This window comes from Mustelus asterias, chromosome 4, assembly GCF_964213995.1.
Source record: "Mustelus asterias chromosome 4, sMusAst1.hap1.1, whole genome shotgun sequence".
NCBI classification, from domain to species: Eukaryota; Metazoa; Chordata; class Chondrichthyes; order Carcharhiniformes; family Triakidae; genus Mustelus; species Mustelus asterias.
In genome coordinates, this window is record NC_135804.1 from 71,296,693 (window position 1) to 71,316,692 (window position 20,000).

Genomic DNA, 20,000 nt, shown 5'->3' on the forward strand with positions numbered 1-20,000 from the left:
CCCCCTCCCCCCTACCCCCCACCCTCCCCCCTTCACACCTCCCCCCTTCACCCTCCCCCCTTCACCCTCCCCCCTTCACCCTCCCCCCTTCACCCTCCCCCCTTCACCCTCCCCCCTTCACCCTCCCCCTTCACCCTCCCCCCCTTCACCCTCCCCCCTTCACCCTCCCCCCTTCACCCTCCCCCCTTCACCCTCCCCCCCTTCACCCTCCCCCCTTCACCCTCCCCCCTTCACCCTCCCCCCTTCACCCTCCCCCCTTCACCCTCCCCCCTTCACCCTCCCCCACGCTCACCCTCCCCCCTTCACCCTCCCCCCTTCACCCTCCCCCCTTCACCCTCCCCCCTGCTCCCCCTCCACCCTCCCCCCTCCACCCTCCCCCCTCCCACCTCCACCCTCCCCCCTCCACCCTCCCCCCTCCACCCTCCCCCCTCCACCCTCCCCCCCCACCCTCCTCCCCCCCCTTCACCCTCCTCCCCCCCCTTCACCCTCCTCCCCCCCTTCACCCTCCTCCCCCCCTTCACCCTCCTCCCCCCCTTCACCCTCCTCCCCCCCTCACCCTCCTCCCCCCCCTTCACCCTCCTCCCCCCCCTTCACCCTCCTCCCCCCCCTTCACCCTCCTCCCCCCCCTTCACCCTCCTCCCCCCCCTTCACCCTCCTCCCCCCCCCTTCACCCTCCTCCCCCCCCCTTCACCCTCCTCCCCCCCTTCACCCTCCTCCCCCCCTTCACCCTCCTCCCCCCCTTCACCCTCCTCCCCCCCTTCACCCTCCTCCCCCCCTTCACCCTCCTCCCCCCCTTCACCCTCCTCCCCCCTTCACCCTCCTCCCCCCCTTCACCCTCCTCCCCCCCTTCACCCTCCTCCCCCCCTTCACCCTCCTCCCCCCTTCACCCTCCTCCCCCCCTTCACCCTCCTCCCCCCCTTCACCCTCCTCCCCCCCTTCACCCTCCTCCCCCCCCTTCACCCTCCTCCCCCCCTTCACCCTCCTCCCCCCCCCTTCACCCTCCTCCCCCCCCCTTCACCCTCCTCCCCCCCCCTTCACCCTCCTCCCCCCCCCTTCACCCTCCTCCCCCCCCTTCACCCTCCTCCCCCCCCTTCACCCTCCTCCCCCCCTTCACCCTCCTCCCCCCCCTTCACCCTCCTCCCCCCCCCTTCACCCTCCTCCCCCCCCCTTCACCCTCCTTCACCCTCCTCCCCCCCTTCTCCCCCCCTTCTCCCCCCCCTCCTCCCCCCACTACTCTCCCCCCCTCCTCCCCCCCTTACTCTCCCCCCCTCCTCCCCCCCTTACTCTCCCCTCCCTTCTCCCCCCCCCCCTTCTCCCCCCCCTTCTCCCCCCCTTCTCCCCCCCTTCTCCCCCCCTTCTCCCCCCCTTCTCCCCCCCTTCTCCCCCCCTTCTCCCCCCCTTCTCCCCCCCCTTCACCCTCCCCCCTTCTCCCCCCCCTTCTCCCCCCCCTTCTCCCCCCCCTTCTCCCCCCCCTTCTCCCCCCCTTCTCCCCCCCTTCTCCCCCCCCTTCTCCCCCCCCTTCTCCCCCCCCTTCTCCCCCCCCTTCTCCCCCCCCTTCTCCCCCCCCTTCTCCCCCCCCCTTCTCCCCCCCCTTCTCCCCCCCCTTCTCCCCCCCCTTCTCCCCCCCCTTCTCCCCCCCCTTCTCCCCCCCTTCTCCCCCCCCTTCTCCCCCCCCTTCTCCCCCCCCTTCTCCCCCCCCTTCTCCCCCCCCTTCTCCCCCCCCTTCTCCCCCCCCTTCTCCCCCCCCCCTTGCCCTCTTCTCCCCCCCTTTGCCCTCTTCTCCCCCCCCCTTTGCCCTCTTCTCCCCCCCTTGCCCTCTTCTCCCCCCCTTTGCCCTCTTCTCCCCCCCCTTTGCCCTCCTCTCCCCCCCCTTTGCCCTCCTCTCCCCCCTTTGCCCTCCTCTCCCCCCCTTTGCCCTCCTCTCTCCCCCCTTTGCCCTCCTCTCCCCCCCTTTGCCCTCCTCTCCCCCCCTTTGCCCTCCTCTCCCCCCCTTTGCCCTCCTCTCCCCCCCTTTGCCCTCCTCTCCCCCCCTTTGCCCTCCTCTCCCCCCTTTGCCCTCCTCTTCTCCCCCCCCCTTTGCCCTCCTCTTCTCCCCCCCCCTTTGCCCTCTTCTCCCCCCCCCTTTGCCCTCTTCTCCCCCCCCCTTTGCCCTCTTCTCCCCCCCCTTTGCCCTCTTCTACCCCCCCTTCTCCCCCATCTCTTTCCATCGCTATTACTATCTGTATCTCTGTCTCCCTCTGGATCTATCTTTGTCTTTAAAAACTTAGAATGTATGAGTCGGTATTTCAGCCCTTTGAGTCTTCTCCAGCATTCAGTATGATCATGGCAGAGTCACTATCTCGGGATCATACTCCCGCACTGTCCCCATAGCCCTTGAAGTCTTTGTATGTTTCCTTGAATATCCTCAGTGACTTGACCTCCTCAACCTTCTGTGGTAAAGGATTCCACAGGTTCACCATCCTCTGAGTGAAGAACTTTCTCCTCATCTCAGTCCTAAATGTCCTCCCCCATATCCTGTGACTGTGACTATTTGTTTTAGGCCACTCAACCAGAGGAAACAACATCCTTGCATTCTGTCGGTCCAGCCAGAATTTTATATGTTTTAGTCAGATCCCCTCTCATTCTTCCAATTGCTAATGAATATAGACTTGATCCATCCAATCTTTCCTCATATGACAATCCTGCCACCCCAGGAATCAGACTGGTGAACATTTGCTCACTCCCTCTATGGACAGTAATGTCTTTTCTTGGACAAGGGGACCAAAACTGCACACAATACTCCAGGTGTGGTCACAGCAAGGCTCTTTAGTAAGACACCCCTGCTCTGTACTCAAGTTCTCTTGCACTGTACATCAACATTTGTTTTCCTAACTGCTTGTTGTGCCGACATGCTTGCTTTCAGTGACTGATGTATTAGGACATACGATTCCCAATCCACATCACAATTGAAATAATGTGGAGAGAGTCAGACAGTATGATTTAAATTGTAAAAATCTAAATACTGCAATTGTTTGAATCTGAACAAAACAGAAAACGCTGGAAAATCTCAGCAGGTCTGACAGCATCTGTAGAGAGGCAATAGAGCTAATGTTTCAAGTCAGGATGACCTTTGTCAGAGCACAAGGTCATCCTGTCAAAGGGTCATCCTGACTTGAAACGTTAGCTCTATTGCCTCTCTACAGAATGCTGTCAGACCTGCTGAGATTTTCCAGCGTTTTCTGTTTTGCTTAGATTCAAACAATTGCAGTATTTTGCTTTTACAATTTAAATCATACTCTGACTTCTCCATCAGAAGTGGATAACTTCACATTTATCCACATTATACTGCACCTGGCTTGCATTTGCCCACTCACTCAAATTGTTTAATTACCCTGAAGTCTCTCAACATCCTCTTCAGCACTCACATTCCCACCAAGTTTTGTGTCATCAGCAAACTTGGAAATATTACATTTGGTTCCCTCATACAAATCATTGATGTATATTGTGACGAGCTGGATCCCGAGCACTGATCCCTGTGGGACCCCACTAGTCACTGTCTCTCACTTCGAAAAAGACCCACTTGTTTCCTGTCGGCTAACCAATTCTCAATCTATGCCAGTATATTACCTTAATCCCATGTACTTTGATTTTGCACACTGCACACTGACTTCATAAGCAGGATTTTATGAAAATCAAATACACACATCCACTGTGTTCATCCTTATCTATTTTACTAATAATCATGCCTTCAAATAACTCCAGTTGGTTTCCCGGTTATGATTTCTCTTTCATAAATCCATGTTGACTTTGTCTAACCCTGTTGATATTTTCTAAGTGTCCTGTTACCATATCCTTTATAATAGACACGAGCATTTTCCCTACTACTGATGTTAGGCTATCTATTACTGCATCTATTACTGACAGATGTATGTGTGGTTATTAGATGATCTTGTTTTGTGTTGCAGCAATTGACTGGGTTCAGATTGATGCCAATTCCTCAGTACTCCATGATGAATTTATTGCACACCGAATTGGTGAGTGTAACCAACTCATTTCATCTCTCTCCATAAGTGGGGTAAAATAAAGGGGGTGCTGGATTTGGTACTTTTTGTGGGATGTGGGTGTCACTGGCTAGACCAGCATTTATTGTCCTTGAGAAGGTGGTGGGGAGCTGCCTTCTTGAGCTGTTGCAATTGCTGAGGCGTGGGTATACACCCACAGTGCTATTAGGAAGGGAGTCCCAGGATATTGACCCAACGACAGTGAAAGAACGGCAGATATATTTCCAAGTCAAGGTGGTATGCGGCTCACAGGTTACTTCAAGGTGGGGGTGTCCCCTTGTAACTGCGGCTCCTGTCTTTCTAGATGGTAGTGGTTGTAGGTTTGGAAGGTGCTGCCTAAGGAACCTTGGTGCATTCCTGCAGTGCTTCTTGTTGATGGTACACACAGCTGCTACTGTTCGTCAGTGGTGGAGGGAGTGAATGTTGAAGGTGGTGGATGGGATGCCAAACAAGCAAGCTGTTTTGTCCTGGATGCTACCTTTGTAGATGGTGGACAGGCTTTGGGGGTCTGGGGTGAGATACTGCAGAATACCTAGCCTTTGACTTGCTCTTGGAGCCACAGTATTTACGGCTATCTATGGCTAGTCCAGTTCAGTTTCTCGTCAATGGTAACCCGGGATGTGGATAGTGAGGGATTCAGCGATGGTAATGCCATTGAATGTCAAGGGCCAATGGTTAGATTCTCTCTTTTTGGAGGTGCATAGTAATCCTGATTTCAACTTTATTTTCTCCCTTACTCCGTTATAACTTATTATACTCTACTCTAGTGCTATTTCTCTCTTTCCCAATATTCTGTGTACTTTTGTATTCTCCTCTAATGTTCCCCCCTTGTTCTCACACATCAGCCAATTCAGTTTAAACTTCCCAACAACACGAGCAAAACGCCCCACAGTGAACTCGGTCCCAGCTCTGTCCTGGTGTAACCCGTCCAGTTTGTACAGGTCCCATCCCCCCAGAGCCAGTCCCAGTGTCCCAGTAATCTAAAACCCTTCCTCCCGCACCATCTTTGCAGCCACACATTCATCTGCCTCATCCTCCTATTTCTGAACTCACTTGCATGTGACACTGGGAGTAATCTGGAGATTGCCACAGTAGAGGTCCTTGTTGCTAATTTTCTACTGAGCTCCCTAAATTCTGCCTGAAGGACCCCATCCCTCTTTCTATCCATGTCAGTTGACGCCAATGTGAAGCACAACTGCTGGTTGTTCACCGTCAGGGCGCTCTGCAGCTGTTCGGTGACATCCTTGACCGTGACACCGGTGAGGCAACACACCACCCTGGAGTCACTTCTTCAGCTGCAGAAACAGCAGTCTCTTCCTCTAACGATCAAACTCTCCATCACTATCTTTCAGTCTGTTATCTGACTGTGCACTTATACCTCTTCCCGATATTTATTTTAGTATAACAAACAAAAAGACAGGAGCCAAGTCAAATTCACTTAAACAAAACTTCGCTTTATTCAACACTTTAGGGACCAAAATTCATGAATTCACAACAGTTGCAATACTTTAACTCATTTCACTAACTCCCTGACTCTAAGCTTTTAACTGAAAATGAATATTCCCATGTTTTGAGGGAACTGACCAGGTCTGCTCTCCAACGTTAATCTTCCCTTGTGATCATTTGGCTTCTCTGAAGATGTTCTCCAGGGCACACTTGTGATGGTGGATCTTGAGTTGATGCTGGAGACAAAGACTCAAACACATCTCTTTATCCTAAACTTCTCCCATTCTTGTAGAAAGTTCTCTGGCTCTTAGCTGATGATATCATCAGAAACCAAATCACAGTGTTCGATTATAGCCAATGGAGTTATTCATAAACAACTCCATTTATATTAGGAACTATATTTATACCAAGCTTTGTTTAACTTACTTAGCCTCACCGTATATGGTAACAATGGCTCCAGCATTGCCCAAGGAACTATCGACTGATTTTATAGAGGTTAAATTAGGCACCCAGCAAGAGATGGTGCAGACTAAGGTAGAAACTTCACCAGTGGTCAAACACAACATAACCCAAGCAACTATCCTTATTTGGTTAACACAGGAAGTTTCAGGTCACAGCTCACAAGACAGGTCATGACTTGCTGCAGCCTTCCTGACCCTCATCGGTATTTAATTATAACGTGACCAAAATTCCTAGTATGCTTGACTCTTGTTGTTACTGTTGTTTGTCACTGTTGTTATTGCTTTAGTTGTTGGCCACGTGGCCACAAGTCTTTTTCATGCCCTCTATACAGTGGAGCCACCTGTGGCCATGGACATTCACTCACCAGATGAACCATCACTTCCAAGAATGGAATACTAGTTGAGGAGTGGGTTGCACTCGGGCGACTCTTGGACTACCTGCTTCTTTCTACGGAAGTGCCTGGTAGTTACCCATTCCCCCTCTCCTGGTATACTCTTAAACTCAAGAACCATTGAACCCCTACAGTGCAGAAGGAGGCCATTCAGCCCATCAAGTCTGCACTGACTCTCCAAAAGAGCATCTTACCCAGGCCCACCCTCTCGCTCTATCCCTGTTACACTGCGCATTTACCATGGCTACTCCACCTAACCTACACATATTTGGACTGTAGGAGGAAAACACAGCACCCAGAAGAAACCTACCCAAACATGGCAAGAATATGCAAACTCCACACAGACAGTTGCCCAAGGCCGGAATTGAACCCCGGTCCCTGGCTGTGAGGAAGTAGTGCTAACCACTGTGCCACTTTGATCATATCTATTAACATTCTATCCATGGAGTTCTCAACCTCATAGATATACTGCAGAGGCATCAGCTCTTCTCAAGCTCCGAAACGAGAAGTTTAAGCTGCTGCAGATATGGATATCTTGTGCGGGAAGCATGGTGAAGTTCCCACATGGCACAGGATGTGTACCCAAGAGGTCATAACTGACCTGCCATTACTCTATTAGATATTATACCTTCTTACAAAAAGACTCATCAGCTACTCGCTGATGTCACTTAAATAATCCAAAAGCATGTTGATGGTGTTCACATGTATGCTGATGACATCATGCTGTACCTCACCACCATCCCGCTCTATTACCCCAGCACTGCTAAATGATCAGACTGCTTATTTGACATCCAGTACTGGATGAGCAGAAATTTCCTCCAATTAAATTATTGAGAAGGCTTTAGCCATTCTTTTCGAATCTTGCCACAAATCCCATTCCTTGGCCACCGTCTCCATCTCTGGAACTGTTTGAAGTTGAGGTGAGGCCATGTTATGTTTGACCACTGCTAAGGTTCCAACCTCAGTCTGCACCATCTCTTGCCGGGTGCCTAGTTTAACTTTTATAACATCAGTTGACTCTGATCTTGCTCATTGTATCTACAGCCCTCTTCCACACCTTTATTACCTCAATGCTGTGCCATTCCTCTCCTGATCAGTCTCCCAGAGCCATTCCACATAAAGCTGCACTCACTTCAAACTTCCTGTACCTCTCGCTCACCACCTAGTTAAGCAACACCTCACTGTTAAAATCCTAATCCTTGTAAAATCTCTCCATAGCTTCTCCACTCCCTATCGTACATCATGTGGCATTTATGGAAGAGGTTCAAACTTCTAGCATCCTTTGTGTGTAGGTGTGTTTCCGAATTTCATTTTGATAAAATTACTATTATTTGACTATTAATTTAAACGCCCTCCAAACATTCCAGTTTAATGAGACACACAAGAACAGGAGTCGACTCTTTAATTAATCAAACAATTTATTTTTAACACTTCAGGTACTCGTTAACTCTTTTATTGAACTTTAACTCTTAACTGAACATCAACTTTAACTGAATTTGAATTCTTTACTGAACATTAACTTGAACTATTTAACTGAAATATATACTACCAGGTTGAAGAAAACCTTGGCCAAGCAATATTCCTGATGTAGAATCTATCTCTTCTCTGAAGAAATCTTCAGGGCACACATCTCACAATGGTTAATCTCTATCGAGTTGTTTCTGACAAACAAAGGACTGCACATGTCTTTAATCTACAAATTCTCCACTTGCTTCCAGAAGATTCTATGTCATCTAGCCAACTGTGTAACCAGAAACAGATTACATGGCTCAAATATCCAATGAAATTACTTGTAAATGACGCCATTATGCCTAGTTCAGACTGCATGTATTCCACATACAACCTATTATCTTGGAGCCACCATGTCCAAGTCAACGTAAAGAACTTCCCATATTTGGCCAACACAGGAAGCTTCAGGTCATAGTTTCCAGACCAGAACACTGACTCAGAGTAACTTTACGATCTGCATCTGGTTTTAATTACAAGTTGACCAAAAATCCCAGCATGCTTAACTCTCAGCCAGAATAGCCATTTTAAAGCCAGTATTGCCATCATTGTCGTAGTCATTCTTTCTCCATCTACATTACCCTTTGACTTTCTAAATTCCATGGAATACAATCAGAGTTTATGCTCATCTCACCTCATAGTTTAACATTTGCAGTTCTGGTGTCATTTTGTTAAATCTACTCCGCACTCCCATCAATCCTTCTTCAGATGTGGTGTCCGGAGTTGTCCCCAATAACTTTAGGTGTGGTTTAACCGGGACCTTATATAACTGAAGTAGGTTCACTAGATATAAATGCCAGCGCTCCATTAGCTTTTTAAATTATTTTCTCTATGACATTTTAATGATCTCACACCCCAAACCTCAATGTATTTTTGGCATTCCATTGTTTCAGCAATTTGAAAATAGTAGCTGAGTATCTTTCAGTGAACTGATTTTTCTCAATTTCTAGGATTAATTCCTCTAACAAGTGATGACATTGTGGATAAGATGCAGTATTCAAGGGTACGTGAACATTGCAGTGAGACACTGGAGTGCGTGTATAGTGGAATGGTGAAGTGATGAGGGGCTGTGCATTAGTGAACAACAAAAATGTTGCTGACAATTGGGAGAACATGCAGACCTGTTAGAGTATGCGTGTGTGTGTTGGTCATTCTGTGTGTGTGTGTGTGTGTGTGTGTGTGCGTATGTCGGTCCTGTATGTGTGTGTGGGTCCTGTGTGTGTGTGTGTGGGTGCTGTGTGTGTGTGTGGGTGCTGTGTGTGTGTGTGGGTGCTGTGTGTGTGTGTGGGTGCTGTGTGTGTGTGTGGGTGCTGTGTGTGTGTGTGGGTGCTGTGTGTGTGTGTGGGTGCTGTGTGTGTGTGTGGGTGCTGTGTGTGTGTGTGGGTGCTGTGTGTGTGTGTGGGTGCTGTGTGTGTGTGTGGGTGCTGTGTGTGTGTGTGGGTGCTGTGTGTGTGTGTGGGTGCTGTGTGTGTGTGTGGGTGCTGTGTGTGTGTGTGGGTGCTGTGTGTGTGTGTGGGTGCTGTGTGGGTGCTGTGTGTGTGTGTGTGTGGGTGCTGTGTGTGTGTGTGTGTGGGTGCTGTGTGTGTGTGTGTGGGTGCTGTGTGTGTGTGTGTGGGTGCTGTGTGTGTGTGTGTGGGTGCTGTGTGTGTGTGTGTGTGGGTGCTGTGTGTGTGGGTGTGTGGGTGCTGTGTGTGTGTGGGTGCTGTGTGTGTGTGTGTGTGTACTGTGTGTGTGTGTGTGGGTGCTGTGTGTGTGTGTGTGTGTACTGTGTGTGTGTGTGGGTGCTGTGTGTGTGTGGGTGCTGTGTGTGTGTGTGTGGGTGCTGTGTGTGTGTGTGTGTGGGTGCTGTGTGTGTGGGTGCTGTGTGTGTGTGTGTGGGTGCTGTGTGGGTGTGTGGGTGCTGTGTGTGTGGGTGCTGTGTGTGTGTGTGTGTGTACTGTGTGTGTGTGTGTGGGTGCTGTGTGTGTGTGTGGGTGCTGTGTGTGTGTGTGTGGGTGCTGTGTGTGTGTGTGTGGGTGCTGTGTGTGTGTGTGTGTGGGTGCTGTGTGTGTGTGTGGGTGCTGTGTGTGTGTGTGTGTGTGGGTGCTGTGTGTGTGTGTGTGTGGGTGCTGTGTGTGTGTGTGTGTGGGTGCTGTGTGTGTGTGTGTGTGGGTGCTGTGTGTGTGTGTGTGGGTGCTGTGTGTGTGTGTGTGTGGGTGCTGTGTGTGTGTGTGTGGGTGCTGTGTGTGTGTGTGTGGGTGCTGTGTGGGTGTGTGGGTGCTGTGTGTGTGGGTGCTGTGTGTGTGTGTGTGTGTACTGTGTGTGTGTGTGGGTGCTGTGTGTGTGTGTGTGTACTGTGTGTGTGTGTGGGGGTGCTGTGTGTGTGTGTGGGTGCTGTGTGTGTGTGTGGGTGCTGTGTGTGTGTGTGGGTGCTGTGTGTGTGTGTGGGTGCTGTGTGTGTGTGTGGGTGCTGTGTGTGTGTGTGGGTGCTGTGTGTGTGTGTGGGTGCTGTGTGTGTGTGTGGGTGCTGTGTGTGTGTGTGGGTGCTGTGTGTGTGTGTGGGTGCTGTGTGTGTGTGTGGGTGCTGTGTGTGTGTGTGGGTGCTGTGTGTGTGTGTGGGTGCTGTGTGTGTGTGTGGGTGCTGTGTGTGTGTGTGTGTGGGTGCTGTGTGTGTGTGGGTGCTGTGTGTGTGTGTGGGTGCTGTGTGTGTGTGTGTGTGGGTGCTGTGTGTGTGTGTGTGTGGGTGCTGTGTGTGTGTGTGTGTGGGTGCTGTGTGTGTGGGTGCTGTGTGTGTGGGTGCTGTGTGTGTGTGTGGGTGCTGTGTGTGTGTGTGTGGGTGCTGTGGGTGTGTGGGTGCTGTGTGTGTGTGTGTGTGGGTGCTGTGTGTGTGTGTGTGTCGGTCCTGTGTGTGTGTGTGTGTGTGTGTCGGTCCTTCTGTGTGTGTGTGTGTCGGTCCTTCTGTGTGTGTGTCGGTCCTTCTGTATGTGTGTGTGTGTCAGTCCTGTGTGTGTGTCGGTCCTTCTGTGTGTGTGTGTGTGTCAGTCCTGTGTGTGTGTGTGTCTGTCCTTCTGTGTGTGTGTCGGTCCTTCTGTATGTGTGTGTGTGTGTGTCAGTCCTGTGTGTGTGTCGGTCCTTCTGTGTGAGTGTGTGTGTCGGTCCTTCTGTGTGTGTGTGTGTCGGTCCTTCTGTGTGTGTGTGTGTGTGTGTCGGTCCTTCTGTGTGTGTGTGTGTCGGTCCTTCTGTGTGTGTGTGTGTGTGTGTGTGTGTGTCGGTCCTTCTGTGTGTGTGTGTGTGTCAGTCCTTCTGTGTGTGTGTCGGTCCTTCTGTGTGTGTGTGTGTGTGTGTGTGTGTGTGTGTCGGTCCTGTGTGTGTGTGTGTGTGTGTCGGTCCTTCTGTGTGTGTGTGTGTCGGTCCTTCTGTGTGTGTGTGTCGGTCCTTCTGTGTGTGTGTGTGTGTGTCTGTCGGTCCTGTGTGTGTGTGTGTCGGTCCTTCTGTGTGTGTGTGTCGGTCCTTCTGTGTGTGTGTGTCGGTCCTTCTGTATGTGTGTGTGTGTGTGTGTGTCAGTCCTGTGTGTGTGTGTCGGTCCTTCTGTGTGTGTGTGTGTGTCGGTCCTTTGTGTGTGTGTGTGTCGGTCCTTCTGTGTGTGTGTGTGTGTCAGTCCTGTGTGTGTGTGTGTCGGCCCTTCTGTGTGAGTGTGTGTGTGTCGGTCCTTCTGTGTGTGTGTGTGTGTGTCGGTCCTTCTGTGTGTGTGTGTGTGTGTCGGTCCTTCTGTGTGTGTGTGTGTCGGTCCTTCTGTGTGTGTGTGTGTCGGTCCTTCTGTGTGTGTGTGTGTCGGTCCTTCTGTGTGTGTGTGTGTCGGTCCTTCTGTGTGTGTGTGTGTCGGTCCTTCTGTGTGTGTGTGTGTCGGTCCTTCTGTGTGTGTGTGTGTCGGTCCTTCTGTGTGTGTGTGTGTCGGTCCTTCTGTGTGTGTGTGTGTCGGTCCTTCTGTGTGTGTGTGTGTCGGTCCTTCTGTGTGTGTGTGTGTCGGTCCTTCTGTGTGTGTGTGTGTCGGTCCTTCTGTGTGTGTGTGTGTCGGTCCTTCTGTGTGTGTGTGTGTCGGTCCTGTGTGTGTGTGTGTGTGTCGGTCCTGTGTGTGTGTGTGTGTGTCGGTCCTGTGTGTGTGTGTGTGTGTGTGTCGGTCCTGTGTGTGTGTGTGTGTGTGTGTCGGTCCTGTGTGTGTGTGTGTGTGTGTGTGTCGGTCCTTCTGTGTGTGTGTGTGTGTGAGTCGGTCCTTCTGTGTGTGTGTGTGTGTGAGTCGGTCCTTTGTGTGTGTGTGTGTGTGTCGGTCCTGTGTGTGTGTGTGAGTCGGTCCTTCTGTGTGTGTGTGTGTGTGTGTGAGTCGGTCCTGTGTGTGTGTGTGTGTCGGTCCTTCTGTGTGTGTGTGTGTGTGTCGGTCCTGTGAGTGTGTGTGTGTGTCGGTCCTTCTGTGTGTGTGTGTGTGTGTGTGAGTCGGTCCTTCTGTGTGTGTGTGTGTGTGTGTGAGTCGGTCCTTCTGTGTGTGTGTGTGTGTGTGTGTGTCGGTCCTTCTGTGTGTGTGTGTGTGTCGGTCCTTCTGTGTGTGTGTGTGTGTCGGTCCTTCTGTGTGTGTGTGTGTGTCGGTCCTTCTGTGTGTGTGTGTGTCGGTCCTTCTGTGTGTGTGTGTGTCGGTCCTTCTGTGTGTGTGTGTGTCGGTCCTTCTGTGTGTGTGTGTGTGCGTCGGTCCTTCTGTGTGTGTGTGTGTGTCGGTCCTTCTGTGTGTGTGTGTGTCGGTCCTTCTGTCTGTGTGTGTGTGTGTCGGTCCTTCTGTGTGTGTGTGTGTGAGTCGGTCCTTCTGTGTGTGTGTGTGTGTGTGTCGGTCCTTCTGTGTGTGTGTGTGTGTCGGTCCTTCTGTGTGTGTGTGTGTCGGTCCTTCTGTGTGTGTGCGTGTGTGTGTGTGTGTGTTGGTCCTTCTGTGTGTGTGTGTGTGTCGGTCCTTCTGTGTGTGTGTCGGTCCTTCTGTCTGTGTGTGTGTGTCGGTCCTTCTGTCTGTGTGTGTGTGTCGGTCCATCTGTGTGTCTGTGTGTGTGTCGGTCCTTCTGTGAGTGTGTGTGTGTCGGTCCTTCTGTGTGAGTGTGTGTGTGTGCGTCGGTCCTTCTGTGTGAGTGTGTGTCGGTCCTTCTGTGTGTGTGTGTGTCGGTCCTTCTGTGTGTGTGTGTGTGTGTCGGTCCTTCTGTGTGTGTGTGTGTGTGTCGGTCCTTGTGTGTGAGTGTGTGTCGGTCCTTCTGTGTGAGTGTGTGTGTGTGTCGGTCCTTCTGTGTGTGTGTGTGTGTGTCGGTCCTTGTGTGTGAGTGTGTGTCGGTCCTTCTGTGTGAGTGTGTGTGTGTGTCGGTCCTTCTGTGTGTGTGTGTGTGTGTGTGTGTGTGTCGGTCCTTGTGTGTGAGTGTGTGTCGGTCCTTGTGTGTGAGTGTGTGTCGGTCCTTGTGTGTGAGTGTGTGTCGGTCCTTGTGTGTGAGTGTGTGTCGGTCCTTGTGTGTGAGTGTGTGTCGGTCCTTGTGTGTGAGTGTGTGTCGGTCCTTGTGTGTGAGTGTGTGTCGGTCCTTGTGTGTGAGTGTGTGTCGGTCCTTGTGTGTGTGTGTGTCGGTCCTTCTGTGTGTGTGTGTGTGTGTGTGTGTCGGTCCTTCTGTGTGAGTGTGTGTCGGTCCTTCTGTGTGAGTGTGTGTCGGTCCTTCTGTGTGAGTGTGTGTCGGTCCTTCTGTGTGAGTGTGTGTCGGTCCTTCTGTGTGAGTGTGTGTCGGTCCTTCTGTGTGAGTGTGTGTCGGTCCTTCTGTGTGAGTGTGTGTCGGTCCTTCTGTGTGAGTGTGTGTCGGTCCTTCTGTGTGAGTGTGTGTCGGTCCTTCTGTGTGAGTGTGTGTCGGTCCTTCTGTGTGAGTGTGTGTCGGTCCTTCTGTGTGTGTGTGTGTGTGTCGGTCCTTCTGTGTGTGTGTGTGTGTGTCGGTCCTTCTGTGTGTGTGTGTCGGTCCTTCTGTGGGTGTGTGTGTGTGTCGGTCCATCTGTGTGTGTGTGTGTATGTCGGTCCTTCTGTGAGTGTGTGTGTGTCGGTCCTTCTGTGTGAGTGTGTGTCGGTCCTTGTGTGCGCGTGTGTGTCGGTCCTTGTGTGCGCGTGTGTGTCGGTCCTTGTGTGCGCGTGTGTGTCGGTCCCTGTGTGCACGTGTGTGTCGGTCCTTGTGTGTGCGTGTGTGTTGGTCCTTGTGTGTGCGTGTGTGTCGGTCCTTGTGTGTGTGTGTGTGTCGGTCCTTTGTGTGTGTGTGTGTGTCGGTCCTGTGTGTGTGTGTGTGTGTGTGTGTCGGTCCTGTGTGTGTGTGTCGGTCCTGTGTGTGTGTGTCGGTCCTTCTCTGTGTGTGTGAGTCGGTCCTTCTGTGTGTGTGTGTGTGTGTCGGACCTTCTGTGTGTGTGTGTGTGTGTGTCGGTCCTGTGTGTGTGTGTGTGTGTGTCGGCCCTGTGTGTGTGTGTGTGTCGGTCCTTCTGTGTGTGTGTGTGTGTGTGTGTGTGTGTGTGTGTGTGTGTCGGTCCTGTGTGTGTGTGTGTGTGTGTCGGTCCTTCTGTGTGTGTGTGTGTGTGTGTGTCGGTCCTTCTGTGTGTGTGTCGGTCCTTCTGTGTGTGTGTGTGTGTCGGTCCTTCTGTGTGTGTGTGTGTGTCGGTCCTTCTGTGTGTGTGTGTGTCGGTCCTTCTGTGTGTGTGTGTGTGTGTCGGTCCTTCTGTGTGTGTGTGTGTGTGTCGGTCCTTCTGTGTGTGTGTGTGTCGGTCCCTCTGTCTGTGTGTGTGTGTGTCGGTCCTTCTGTGTGTGTGTGTCGGTCCTTTGTGTGTGTGTGTGTCGGTCCATCTGTGTGTGTGTGTGTGTGTCGATCCTTCTATGTGTGTGTGTGTGTCGATCCTTCTGTGTCTGTGTGTGTCGGTCCTTCTGTGTGTGTGTGTGTGTCGGTCCTGTGTGTGTCGGTCCGTCTGTGTGTGTGTGTGTGTCGGTCCTTCTGTGTGTGTGTGTGTCGGTCCTTCTGTGTGTGTGTGTCGGTCCTGTGTGTGTGTGTGTCGGTCCTTCTGTGTGTGTGTGTCGGTCCTTCTGTGTGTGTGTGTGTGTGTGTGTGTGTCGGTCCTTCTGTGTGTGTGTGTGTGTCGGTCCTGTGTGTGTGTGTGTCGGTCCTTCTGTGTGTGTGTGTGTGTCGGTCCTTCTGTGTGTGTGTGTGTGTCGGTCCTTCTGTGTGTGTGTGTGTGTCGGTCCTTCTGTGTGTGTGTGTGTCGATCCTTCTGTGTGTGTGTGTGTCGGTCCTTCTGTGTGTGTGTGTGTCGGTCCTTCTGTGTGTGTGTGTGTGTCGGTCCTGTGTGTGTGTGTGTGTGTGTGTGTCGGTCCTTCTGTGTGTGTGTGTGTGTGTGTCGGTCCTTCTGCGTGTGTGTGTGTCGGTCCTTCTGCGTGTGTGTGTGTCGGTCCTTCTGCGTGTGTGTGTGTCGGTCCTTCTGCGTGTGTGTGTGTCGATCCTTCTGCGTGTGTGTGTGTCGGTCCTTCTGTGTGTGTGTGTGTGTCGGTCCTGTGTGTGTGTGTGTGTCGGTCCTTCTGTGTGTGTGTGTGTGTCGGTCCTTCTGTGTGTGTGTGTGTGTGTGTGTCGGTCCTTCTGTGTGTGTGTGTGTGTCGGTCCTGTGTGTGTGTGTGTCGATCCTTCTGTGTGTGTGTGTGTCGATCCTTCTGTGTGTGTGTGTGTCGGTCCTTCTGTGTGTGTGTGTGTGTCGGTCCTGTGTGTGTGTGTGTGTGTGTGTGTCGGTCCTTCTGTGTGTGTGTGTGTGTGTGTGTGTGTCGGTCCTTCTGTGTGTGTGTGTGTCGGTCCTTCTGTGTGTGTGTGTGTCGGTCCTTCTGTGTGTGTGTGTGTCGGTCCTTCTGTGTGTGTGTGTGTCGGTCCTTCTGTGTGTGTGTGTGTCGGTCCTTCTGTGTGTGTGTGTGTCGGTCCTTCTGTGTGTGTGTGTGTGTCGGTCCTGTGTGTGTGTGTGTGTCGGTCCTTCTGTGTGTGTGTGTGTGTGTGTCGGTCCTTCTGTGTGTGTGTGTGTGTGTGTGTCGGTCCTTCTGTGTGTGTGTGTGTGTGTCGGTCCTTCTGTGTGTGTGTGTGTGTCGGTCCTTCTGTGTGTGTGTGTGTGTCGGTCCTTCTGTGTGTGTGTGTGTGTGTGTCGGTCCTTCTGTGTGTGTGTGTGTGTGTCGGTCCTGTGTGTGTGTGTCGGTCCTTCTGTGTGTGTGTGTCGGTCCTTCTGTGTGTGTGTGTGTCGGTCCTTCTGTGTGTGTGTGTGTCGGTCCTTCTGTGTGTGTGTGTCGGTCCTTCTGTGTGTGTGTGTGTCGGTCCTGCTGTGTGTGTGTGTCCGTCCTACTGTGTGTGTGTGTGTCGGTCCTTCTGTGTGTGTCTGTGTGTGTGTGTGGGTCCTGTGTGTGTGTGTGTGTGTGTGTCGATCCTGCTGTGTGTGTGTGTGTCGGTCCTTCTGTGTGTGTGTGTGTCGGTCCTTCTGTGTGTGTCTGTGTGTGTGGGTCCTGTGCGTGTGTGTGTGTGTGGGTCCAGTGTGTGTGTGGGTCCAGTGTGTGTGTGGGTCCTGTGTGTGTGTGGGTCCTGTGTGTCTGTGTGTGTCTGTGTGTGTTTGTGTGTGTGGGTCCTGTGTGGGTGTGTGTGTGTGTGTGGGTCCTGTGTGTGTGTGTGTGGGTCCTGTGTGTGTGGGTCCTGTGTGTGTGGGTCCTGTGTGTGTGGTTCCTGTGTGTGTGGGTCCTGTGTGTGTGTGTGTGGGTCCTGTGTGTGTGTGGGTCCTGTGTGTGTGTGTGTGGGTCCTGTGTGTGTGTGTGTGGGTCCTGTGTGTGTGTGTGTGTGTGTGTGTGGGTCCTGTGTGTGTGTGTGTGTGGGTCCTGTGTGTGTGGGTCCTGTGTGTGTGTGTGGGTCCTGTGTGTGTGTGTGGGTCCTGTGTGTGTGTGTGTGTGTGTGTCCTGTGTGTGTGTGTGTGTGTGTGGGTCCTGTGTGTGTGTGTGTGGGTCCTGTGTGTGTGTGTGTGGGTCCTGTGTGTGTGTGTGTGGGTCCTGTGTGTGTGTGTGTGGGTCCTGTGTGTGTGTGTGTGTGTGTGTGTGTGGGTCCTGTGTGTGTGTGTGTGTGTGGGTCCTGTGTGTGTGTGTGTGTGTGTGGGTCCTGTGTGTGTGTGTGTGTGTGTGGGTCCTGTGTGTGTGTGTGTGTGTGGGTCCTGTGTGTGTGTGTGTGTGTGTGGGTCCTGTGTGTGTGTGTGTGTGTGGGTCCTGTGTGTGTGTGTGTGTGGGCCCTGTGTGTGTGTGTGTGTGGGCCCTGTGTGTGTGTGTGTGTGGGTCCTGTGTGTGTGTGTGTGTGTGTGTGGGTCCTGTGTGTGTGTGTGGGTCCTGTGTGTGTGTGTGGGTCCTGTGTGTGTGTGTGTGTGGGTCCTGTGTGTGTGTGTGTGTGGGTCCTGTGTGTGTGTGTGTGTGTGGGTCCTGTGTGTGTGTGTGTGTGGGTCCTGTGTGTGTGTGTGGGTCCTGTGTGTGTGTGTGGGTCCTGTGTGTGTGTGTGTGTGTGTGTGGGTCCTGTGTGTGTGTGTGTGTGTGTGGGTCCTGTGTGTGTGTGTGGGTCCTGTGTGTGTGTGTGTGTGTGTGTGTGTGGTCCGTCCTGTGTGTGTGTGTGTGTGTGTGGGTCCTGTGTGTGTGTGTGTGTGTGGGTCCTGTGTGTGTGTGTGTGTGTGGGTCCTGTGTGTGTGTGTGTGTGGGTCCTGTGTGTGTGTGTGTGTGGGTCCTGTGTGTGTGTGTGTGGGTCCTGTGTGTGTGTGTGGGTCCTGTGTGTGTGTGTGTGTGTGGGGGTCCTGTGTGTGTGTGGGGGTCCTGTGTGTGTGTGTGGGTCCTGTGTGTGTGTGTGGGTCCTGTGTGTGTGTGTGTGTGTGTGGGTCCTGTGTGTGTGTGTGGGTCCTGTGTGTGTGTGTGGGTCCTGTGTGTGTGTGTGTGTGTGTGGGTCCTGTGTGTGTGTGTGTGTGTGGGTCCTGTGTGTGTGTGTGTGTGGGTCCTGTGTGTGTGTGTGTGTGGGTCCTGTTTGTGTGTGGGTCCTGTGTGTGTGTGTGTGTGTGGGTCCTGTGTGTGTGTGTGTGTGTGGGTCCTGTGTGTGTGTGTGTGTGGGTCCTGTGTGTGTGTGTGTGTGTGTGGGTCCTGTGTGTGTGTGTGTGGGTCCTGTGTGTGTGTGTGTGTGTGGGTCCTGTGTGTGTGTGTGTGTGTGGGTCCTGTGTGTGTGTGTGGGTCCTGTGTGTGTGTGTGTGTGTGTGTGGGTCCTGTGTGTGTGTGTGTGTGGGTCCTGTGTGTGTGTGTGTGTGGGTCCTGTGTGTGTGTGTGGGACCTGTGTGTGTGTGTGTGTGGGTCCTGTGTGTGTGTGTGTGGGTCCTGTGTGTGTGTGTGGGTCCTGTGTGTGTGTGTGTGTGTGTGTGTGGGTCCTGTGTGTGTGTGTGTGTGGGTCCTGTGTGTGTGTGTGTGTGTGTGGGTCCTGTGTGTGTGTGTGTGTGTGGGTCCTGTGTGTGTGTGGGTCCTGTGTGTGTGTGGGTCCTGTGTGTGTGTGGGTCCTGTGTGTGTGTGGGTCCTGTGTGTGTGTGGGTCCTTTGTGTGTGTGTGTGTGGGTCCTGTGTGTGTGTGTGTGGGTCCTGTGTGTGTGTGTGTGTGGGTCCTGTGTGTGTGTGTGTGTGTGTGTGGGTCCTGTGTGTGTGTGTGTGTGTGGGTCCTGTGTGTGTGGGTCCTGTGTGTGTGTGTGTGGGTCCTGTGTGTGTGTGTGTGTGGGTCCTGTGTGTGTGTGTGTGTGTGGGTCCTGTGTGTGTGTGTGTGGGTCCTGTGTGTGTGTGTGTGTGGGTCCTTTGTGTGTGTGTGTGTGTGGGTCCTGTGTGTGTGTGTGTGTGTGTGTGTGGGTCCTGTGTGTGTGTGTGTGGGTCCTTTCTGTGTGTGTGTGGTTCCTGTGTGTGTGTGTGTGTGTGTGGGTCCTGTGTGTGTGTGTGTGTGGGTCCTGTGTGTGTGTGTGGGTCCTGTGTGTGTGTGTGTGGGTCCTGTGTGTGTGTGTGTGTGGGTCCTGTGTGTGTGTGTGTGTGTGTGTGTGGGTCCTGTGTGTGTGTGTGGGTCCTGTGTGTGTGTGTGGGTCCTGTGTGTGTGTGTGTGGGTCCTGTGTGTGTGTGTGTGTGTGTGTGGGTCCTGTGTGTGTGTGTGTGTGTGTGTGTGTGTGTGTCGGTCCTTCTGTGTGTGTGTGTGTGTCGGTCCTTCTGTGTGTGTGTGTGTCGGTCCTTCTGTGTGTGTGTGTGTCGGTCCTTCTGTGTGTGTGTGTGTCGGTCCTTCTGTGTGTGTGTGTGTCGGTCCTTCTGTGTGTGTGTGTGTCGGTCCTTCTGTGTGTGTGTGTGTGGGTCCTGTGTGTGTGTGTGTGGGTCCTGTGTGTGTGTGTGTCGGTCCTTCTGTGTGTGTGTGTGTCGGTCCTTCTGTGTGTGTGTGTGTCGGTCCTGCTGTGTGTGTGTGTGTGTCCGTCCTACTGTGTGTGTGTGTGTCGGTCCTTCTGTGTGTGTCTGTGTGTGTGTGTGGGTCCTGTGTGTGTGTGTGTGTGTGTGTCGATCCTGCTGTGTGTGTGTGTGTCGGTCCTTCTGTGTGTGTGTGTGTCGGTCCTTCTGTGTGTGTCTGTGTGTGTGGGTCCTGTGTGTGTGTGTGTGTGTGGGTCCAGTGTGTGTGTGGGTCCTGTGTGTGTGTGGGTCCTGTGTGTCTGTGTGTGTTTGTGTGTGTGGGTCCTGTGTGGGTGTGTGTGTGTGTGTGGGTCCTGTGTGTGTGTGTGTGGGTCCTGTGTGTGTGGTTCCTGTGTGTGTGGGTCCTGTGTGTGTGTGTGTGGGTCCTGTGTGTGTGTGGGTCCTTTGTGTGTGTGTGTGGGTCCTGTGTGTGTGTGTGTGGGTCCTGTGTGTGTGTGTGTGTGTGTGTGGGTCCTGTGTGTGTGTGTGTGTGGGTCCTGTGTGTGTGTGTGTGTGGGTCCTGTGTGTGTGTGTGGGTCCTGTGTGTGTGTGTGGGTCCTGTGTGTGTGTGTGTGTGTGTGGGTCCTGTGTGTGTGTGTGTGTGTGTGGGTCCTGTGTGTGTGTGTGTGGGTCCTGTGTGTGTGTGTGTGGGTCCTGTGTGTGTG

The 20,000-nt window shown here is 52.8% G+C and overlaps 1 protein-coding gene across 1 annotated transcript in view; it reads left to right on the top strand.

Moving 5' to 3' along the window:
- Positions 1 to 3,102: 3,102 nt before the first annotated feature.
- Positions 3,103 to 20,000, top strand: part of polr2c (RNA polymerase II subunit C) — a 44,848-nt gene continuing 27,950 nt past the window's right edge. The window contains exons 1-3 of the mRNA XM_078212028.1: positions 3,103 to 3,124; positions 3,945 to 4,013; positions 8,796 to 8,848. Of these exons, the coding sequence (XP_078068154.1) occupies positions 3,103 to 3,124; positions 3,945 to 4,013; positions 8,796 to 8,848 (144 nt within the window). The remainder of the gene's footprint in view (positions 3,125 to 3,944; positions 4,014 to 8,795; positions 8,849 to 20,000) is intronic.